The sequence below is a fragment of the Buceros rhinoceros genome, unplaced genomic scaffold, assembly GCF_000710305.1.
Source record: "Buceros rhinoceros silvestris isolate BGI_N320 unplaced genomic scaffold, ASM71030v1 scaffold26445, whole genome shotgun sequence".
NCBI classification, from domain to species: Eukaryota; Metazoa; Chordata; class Aves; order Bucerotiformes; family Bucerotidae; genus Buceros; species Buceros rhinoceros.
This window is the reverse complement of record NW_010412932.1, coordinates 47,562-56,145: the sequence shown is the minus strand read 5'-3', so window position 1 is coordinate 56,145 and position 8,584 is coordinate 47,562. Positions and strand designations below refer to the sequence as shown.

The 8,584-nt window shown below is 49.5% G+C and overlaps 1 protein-coding gene across 1 annotated transcript in view; it reads left to right on the top strand.

The window, feature by feature from the left end:
- Window positions 1-8,584, top strand: part of NRP2 (neuropilin 2) — a 52,705-nt gene that overhangs the window by 11,116 nt on the left and 33,005 nt on the right. The window contains 2 exon segments of the mRNA XM_010136564.1: window positions 441-610; window positions 1,628-1,783. Of these exon segments, the coding sequence (XP_010134866.1) occupies window positions 441-610; window positions 1,628-1,783 (326 nt within the window).

Sequence of the window (8,584 nt, the reverse complement as noted above, 5' to 3'; positions counted from 1 at the left end):
ATTCCTGACAGCAGCACAACAGTAAGCCGTTGAGCCTGCCCATACTCCTTGCCTTGTCAGTGCTTAGATTTCACCTCCAACCTTCAAGAAGATGGGGAACTTGGTGACAAAGGGACTTGGGACATCTTGGTGGAGATGGAAAGAGAGAAGAGACAGAGTTGTTTCAAAACTGTGCAAAGATGAAGGAGATAAAGGGAGAAAGGTCTGGACTGTATTAGTTTTCAGAGGACCGTGCAAACATAAAGCTGCCCCATCTTTAATTTTTCAATGCCATCTGTGAGTACAGACAACCTGCAAGATGGTACAGATCCGATCATCTTTCCAGGCCGGCAGCTTTGCTCAGAGATAGCTGGGGAGGATTGTTCAGGGCTACCTTCCACTTAAGAATGAAATACAGAAACTGTAGGCTGACCTCTGTGTCATCTGTGCATCTGCTGCAGACTTTCAGTGCAACGTGCCACTGGGGATGGAGTCTGGCAGGATCTCCAACATGCAGATCAGTGCCTCTTCCACCTATTCAGATGGGCGATGGACTCCTCAACAGAGCCGGCTCAACAGTGATGACAACGGCTGGACCCCCAATGTAGACAGCAACAAAGAGTACCTCCAGGTACGCCTGCTTTCCAGTCCCCTCACCTCTTCCCCCACCAAATGGAGTGTCACGCTGTTTAGCTGACCCTTGACCATAAGGCTTGTTGAATTTTTTATTGCCTCTGTGGCTTATGGGGAGCAAGCAGCAGGGGAGCTGGAGTGGCTCCCGCAGACTCCATGGAATGCAGCAAGATGGCTCTCCCATTAGCGCGCCTGCACAAGGGCTAACTCAACCTCTTGTCCCTCTCCCACCCCCTCCTTCCTGCCCAAAACCTTGATGGACTTAACAGCATGCTGACAGAGACTGAGAGACCTCTGCCACTTACAAGGGCCACTGACTCTGCCTGAGGACCAATGTCTCCAGGGATGCGTAGAAAAACAACTAGAATAGTATTTATCTCATCAGTGATGCAAGGAGCATGAGTGGGTTAATGTCACGTAGGGGGCTGGCACAGCAAAGGCTTTCCCTGGGAGCTGGTTAAAGTCACAGTCTCTGTCCACACAGGGCTTCTGGCTGTGTCACACTGCTTGCTAAAGGGCACTAGGAACTGGAAGTGGTGAATGTCATTGCCTCTGGGAGACATCTCATTCTTCATTCATGGCAGTGCTACCAAGCCAGCTTGGCTGACCTTTCTCAACCCGTGGTGTGGAAGGAAAAAAAACAACAAAACAAGGGGAAAACAAAAACTGCAGCACTTGCTAATTGGGCATCATGCTTTTATTTCACACGGAAGAAGTCAGCCTTTGTCCTGCTTTAACGGACATGAGCTGCTGTGCAGATCCTATTGCTTGGTCTGAAGCGGGAAGAAAGCTTTGTGATGGTCCCATATGGACAGACATCAAGATCCTTAGTTACTCTTATTGCTGAAGTCAGCCTGGGGAATTTGTGCCTGTTGAAATGTGCACCCACAGGTGGAGTGAGACAGACTGAATTCACACCTTTTCAACTTTCAGAGACAGAGGGAGAAACTAGCTTGCCAGCCTGGGCTCTCAGGTGGTCACCACTCTCTCTCTTGTCCCTTTTTCCTCTGGAAAGGTGGACCTCCAATTCCTTACTGTGCTCACAGCCATTGCCACACAGGGTGCCATCTCCAGAGAAACCCAGAATGGCTACTATGTCCGTACCTACAAGCTGGAGGTCAGCACCAATGGGGAGGACTGGATGATGTACCGACATGGGAAAAACCACAAGGTAAAGGCCTTTTTGTCTCTTTTGCATGCACCTTGGTGAGTCTTGTAGCTGACAGGAGGGGAGAGAACAGAGAGGTTTTACAGGCCCAGAGGGTTTAATCTGTGAGGGGCCTTTTTTCTCATGAGGGATGAAAGACTGATGACGGTCTGAGCAGAAATAGTCCTTTCTCCTCTGCACAGCAATGAAGAAACACTATTCCTTGGAAAACCTGGCGGCTGTTGCATCTTTCACAGTAGCGAGAGCATGTTCTTTGACTGCAAATGAAGGAGAAAATGCTTTCACAGCCTGTGTTTTGCCATACAAGATTCATTGAGCTTTTATGGCCGTAGCCCCGTTTGCATGCTGGGTTAACAATCACAAAACCACATGAAACTGTAGTTCAGGAGTTACCGAGGCCTGGAAATGAAAGGGCATAAATCCTAAGAGGGGATCACACCATCCCGGAAACAAAATTCGAACTGGCAGAGGGAACTGTGCTAGCAGGCACAGTTGGCAAGGGTGCATTGATCCCTGGGAGCTGTTGCACGCTCTCGCCGTGTTTCTGGAAGGGACACAGAGATGGGAGCAAGAGGGCAGGAGGGTAAATATGGGTGTTCAGCCCTTCCAAGCCTTGTGGGTGCTGCTGCATGGCAAGGCAAGCTTGAGAGATTTGGCATATGGTGAGTGGGGTTAAGGCAGCTATGGTGCCAGGCTAGTCCTGCTCTGTCACTTGCCTTGGTCATGTGGTTGTTGCCTGGTTAAGGGCACTTCAGAAAAGCCCTTTCCTACTCTTCTGTGGTGCCCCCCAGCACTGCTGCCACATCTTACATCTTCCTTGTTGATGTGCCATAATCTGTGTGCATGAACTCAATGGCCCGGATGCCACACACCTCCCCCCACATGCACATTCTAGCAATTTCTGCTTGCTCAGCGATTCTGTTAAATTAGCTGTCCCCTCCATTTGCTGTCACAGACACTGCTGGCATGAAATGAAGTAACCTGCCTTGTCCAGGATTCATCCAGACATTTCCTTCCCTTCCGGGCCAAGTGATTTCCCTTTCCCCGCAACTGTGTCTCGCAGTTCAAATTCACTCTGCTTCCCAGAATGAGTCCTCTCTGTGCGGAGGCCCCTAGCAGGGTCTCATACCTTCGATATTTGGAATATTTAAGTTCCTTGCGTGCCAGTGAGGTGGTATAGGTCCTATTTTAGAAGTAGAGAAATGGAGGCACAGGGCAGCCCAGCACCCATAGGAGAGTCAGCAGCCAGGCTGCCCCAGACCTTGAGCGGGCTGGCTCCAGAGCTGTAGCTCATGGCAGAGCTCACATATAATCCTAACACGGTGGCTGTGCACTGCTGTGGAGGCTCTGTGCTCTCCCAGGACCCACTGGCCGCGGCAGACCTTTCTGTGAACCAAGGCCATCTTTCCTCTCCCCAGGCACCCTGTGGAAACAGGTGAGTTTGAGGTCTTGCCAGGACCAGTTCTGCAAGCTGAGTCAGGTGGGAGATTGGCAACAGGTCGGGCAGAGAGATGGGCTGAATGCACAGTTCAGTGTTTCGAATAAACACTGTGAATAAATTTACCTTTCAGATTCTAACTAGGGTGGAAATCTGGCCTGCAGGGTGATCACAGGGGAGAGTAGATGTCCTATCCTTGCAGTCCTGAACAATGGTCACTGGATCCTCAGCCAGCGTGGAGCAGGACAGCACAGCTGGTTTCAGTGCTGCTGGGCCAATTTACATCTCTCCAGCAAGACCCTAAAGCCTGGCTGGTGTCAACCCAAGGCAATCCCACAGCCATGTGAATTGCCACCATTCCAGGATTTGGCCCTTGAGTCCTATCAGCTTTTTTCTGCTCTGTTTTCCCTCTTCATAAAAAAAGACTCCTTTATTGGAGTCTCACTTCATTCCTATGTTCTGGCCTCAATTTAGCAGACACCTCCTGAGACTGGAGGATAAGTAATTGCTTTTTGGTGGCTTGCCTACCCCTTGCATCCGGGTGACTGCTTTCCCTCCCTGCCCCCCGAACGACTGGCTGCCAGCTGCTGAGCCGCAGCAGGGCCAGGGCAAAGCCCTCTTGCTCACAGGCCTGGTGCAGGGGTGCTCTGGCCCCTCATTCCCCACCCACATTAATCCCTGCCGTTCCTGTGTTACGCAAACTCCCAGATGTCTGTATTCAAGGTGCAGATTCCTCCCTGCGTCAGTGCAGTGCTCCGCATGGTTCAGGCTGCATCGGTGGAGCGAACCGTGCCAAATAGATTTGTCAAGTCTGCCGCAGCTTGATTTGGTGCCATGAGGAGTGGGGAGGGGATGTACAGACAGGAACTCTCTATTCCTCTATATACATGCAGATATATACATATATATACACACACACGTGTATATATATATGCACATGCACACATAGGCATATGGGGCATATCAAACACTGCTCTGAATTTCTGCCGGATGTGTGGGCCAAAAGCAAAGCTCTGCCATGTTATAGGCGGGTCAGCTAACATTTACATCTTCATCAGGAAACTACAGCAAGAGAAAACCAGTGAGTGCAGGAGAGTTGGAGAGGGGATGGTGCTCTCTATAGAGGATGGGGAGCTCTGACTTACTCTCTCACCCCTTCCTCCACTATTTCCGAGGAGAGTTGGGGCCAGGGTCTTGCCCTACTGTCGTGATTTGAACCCAGCTGGCAACTAACCCCCTCATGGCTAGCCCTCCTCCTTATATGTACTGGGCATGACATCAGTATGGTATCGAATATCCCATTGGCCAGTTCGGTCTGGCTATCCTCGCTGTGGAAATTAGCCCTATCCTAGCCAAACCCAGGACATCTGCAAAACACCATGGCTCACCTTTGAGTCACCAGCAACTGGCACTCATGGCAAGGGAAATGGGAAAGACAGGATGAAGCAGAGGAAAACAAGAATAATATGTGGTCACAGCAAACAGGGCTGGCTGGACTGTTTCTGTGCCGAGCGTTCCAGGGTGGGGAAGCAGGGGGAAGGCAGCAGCAGGTCTGCAGCTGGCAGGAGAGTAGTCCCACACTCACATCTTCCCCCTCCCACCCCATCTCTGCTAGGCTTTCCCCCTGCCTGGCAGCCCACTCCACACAAAGCCCACCCCAGCACGCCCTGGATGACCTCCTGTCCAGGGGGTTATGCTCTGGCTTTCCCCAGAATGTGAGACCAGGGGGAGAGGCTAACCCAGCAATCTGGCTGAAGGTGCAGAGCTATCTTCCTCTGTGTCCCCTGAAAGAGGAGATGGGAAGGAAAGTGGCCACCACCTCCTATTGCATCACACTCGCCCCTTACTACCCATCAGCACATCCTCATGGTACAGGCCCAAACAACCCTGCTCCAGAAAAGCTGCTCTGGCTCTTGCCCTCCCTGTTGCATTCGCTTCTGTGCCATACAGTGTCAATGGCCCCAGAGGTTATCTTCCAGGCACCACCCCTGGTGTGTGCACCAAGATCTTACCAAGTGGTTTGCAAATATTTTTAGAAAACAACAACTCGTTCTTGAACCCAAGGAAGGAAAAGAGCATCCAGCAGGGTTTGACCTTTTGGTTTTGGCCATTTCCTTTGGACAGATTCAGCTATGAGGATTTTATCAGAAAACAAATTGCTCATGCATTCTGATTTGCTTCCTTCTTTGTAGGGTCTCAGGTTCCAGCTCCCCTGTGGTCTGAGCCACTGTGTCATAGTAACTGCAAAGATCAGCTCATGGGGATCATCTAGTGTGAAGAGAGACTAGGGGATGGGATGGGTTTCAGCATTTGGAGTGGGTTGGAACTGTGATTGGTGTCCTCGCTGTCTGCTTTGTTCTGTGTGTAAAATGGGAGAATGAAACTGAAACATTTCTTTGAGAACCTGTAGAAGTCAATGGATGAGAAATGGCAGCAAGATCTGGCTGATGTGCATTTTCCATTTCCTAGTCATTTTGATGGCTTTGTGCTTGTTATCAGCTAACCTTCCTGGGTGGCATTTCAGGTGGAAAGCAGGTTGAATTGCTGCAAAGAGCTGAATATCTCAGCTATGTGTGGAGTGGGAGACATCAGAGGTATTTGGTGCTGGCAGTAAATATTGAGGATGGTTCTTTGGACACCCTTGTGCCTTCCCTTAGGATTATTCCTCTGTCCTTTCAGTTCTTAATGAGATCTCTTGTGTCCGTTCACCTGGGAAGGGAGAGAAAAGCTTTCTGTACTGTGGCTTCTTTGTCTGGAAAACTCAAGAAAAGCTTGTGCGATCAGCCAGAAGGCCACAAGTGCGTAGAGACATCATGGTGCAGAGAATTTGCCCAGAAGCATCCCCAGGTCCCAGCCTGCTTCTGCTTCTTTTGCAGTCAGGACAAAGACATCAGGCTTTGGGAAAGGCAGCCCTGTGTGTTCACCCTTGGTGCAGTACCAGGGGAGAATAACAGTCCTGGCTTTCCTAGCAAGGCTGCAGCTTTGTACTTCTGGGCCTGATATCTCCTTTGCAGGCTAACAGAGTGCCTCTTCTTGTGTCCCTGGTGACTCCTGGATCTGAGTGGAGCCTCTCAAAGACATGGTGCTGGCAAGCCCAGCACAGCACATTCTGCCTTGCCCAGACGGCTGTGCTTTGTTGAGTTTTGCCAAGTATCATTTTTCTTTTAGCTCCTTGTTCCTGGATTTAATAAATCCAGAACTATCTACTCTCCACTAGAGCCAGAATCCTCCCACCATCAAACATGCCCCATTTTATGCCTTCCCTATCTGACAAGGAAAATAATCTCCCCTACTTTTCTCCTTCATGCTTCCCTGGCTAAATCCTGAAGCCCTAATCCTGTTTGCATGCTCTGTTCCAGGGCTCTGTCTCCACGGGAGTAACATAATCCTGCAGTAAATCTAGTGGGTCCAGAGAGACACATACATACGGACAAAGGCAGGGCTGCTGCCATCCTTGGCCTTCTCCTCTGCCTCCCCCAGTCACTTTCTTTACCTCCCCAAGAAATCGCATAGTGGCTAAGCAGCACAATAAATAAAGCAGGAGAGAGGTTACCTCCTGTCCCTTCCCTGACTTGCTGCCTCTTCAACCTCATGATGCTTTTTGTCTCCCTGTCCTTCCCTCCCTTCACTCCAAACTGCTGTTGGCACAATTCCCATACCCACTGGAACTAAAGCAGCTTCAGAAATCCCCCCATCACTCTGCGGCGATTCCAGTGCGTCAGAAATGCAATTTTAAGTGTCAGTGTGGAGCTTTCATGTGTGTGCACATGGAAAACTTGCCCAATCCTCCTCTAGCCTAGACATCATCTCCCACCACTTGCTTTCTGCAGCAAATTAATTAAGCAGGTCAGCTTTCATTGATTATGAATTTAACTTTACATGTAGACCTGCCGACTGAACTAAAACGGAAGTAAACATAAAGTATATGGGGAGACGCTGGGCAGCTTTCTGATGCAGTAGTGAAAATGAGTTCCCTTGACTGCGTCTTGAAAGGTGCTTTTAATTTGTTAATGGTTTTTCCATTTGTCTTCTGGCTCCGTCACCCTTCAGCGTGTGTGCATGCGCGTGTGCATGTGTGCTCTCTGCTGAGGGTGTATCTATCTAACTCCCTAGATCACAGCCAGATTTTTTTTTTTCTGCTGGTGTAAATTACCGTGACTTCTTATACTTCGATGGCGATATGTTGATTTACACCATTCGAAGACTTGGCTCAAAATATGTGCTGAGTGGGATGGGAAGCAGATAGGATGGGAGGAATAGCAATGTTCTATTTTGGTAAGGGGGAAGAAATCTTTGCTTTCTTGGCGCTCCCCATTTCACACATTTTTCTGCTAGTTCTTCCCATGCTGTAAGTGCTAATCTGAGGCAGGATGCAGAGCCTGTTCAAGACAGTGGGACTCTCTCCACAGTCTGCTTGGACTCTGGGGTCAGCATTTTCAGTGCAGAGAAATGGTGTATTCAGGGTCAGACCGTGGTCAGCAGCATCAGGACCTGCAGGATCATGATGCTTTTCCACTTGGGAAGGAGGCTGAAAGGCCAGGCACGTGGGAGAACCCCACTTCTCTAACAGCACTAAGCACCTGCCCTCTGAAAATGGCTCCCTTTTATTATGCTGAACTGGGTGCAAAGCAATTACTTGCTATGATCAGTCTATGATCAGTTGGGGCTTTTCAGAACCAAGGTTCACTGGGTCAAGTCCTGCCAATGAGGCTGATAGTAGACCTGGAAGGTTTTTTTTTTTCTGCCCTCATAAAATGGCAGTCTGGAGTGTCAAGGTCCTGATTCAGAGCTACATAGCTTGTTGAATGTGATCCAGTCTGCAGAAATTACTGGTCCCCAAATCTAAAGCAGAATTGAGGTTGCTCTCCTTGGAAGCAGTGGTTGGGACTAAGGTGATGTAAGAGATGCTTTCAGCAATGCATGTGGTAGTGATAAAGTTTTTGGGCTCAGTCCTGCTTCTGCTTTCTGTCAAGCTTGACTTTGCAGAAGTCAGCAACAAATTACGCTGGTGTAAATTTGGATTCTGGCCCCTGATGCTCATATGTGTGAAGTGAGCTAAAAAAGAACAGAACTGGAAATATGTTAAACCAAAAAGAGCAGCAAACCTCATCAGTGACTGTTAAACATGCTGGTCCATATGCAACCTTTGGCTCATGGAGTCTTCAAACTGCTGATTGTGGAAAGTGAAGAGAGGTTGCCAGGAGAAGGCTCCCCCAGGCTTGCTGCCTGTGGGCATCTGCTGGGGCCACCATCAGACACTGCCCCCTGGGACAGAGGGACCTTTCAGTTGACCTGATGTGCTGTTCCTCACACTAAAATAGTTGTGCTGGCTCAGATAAACATTTCCTGTCCTCCGGTGTTAGGTT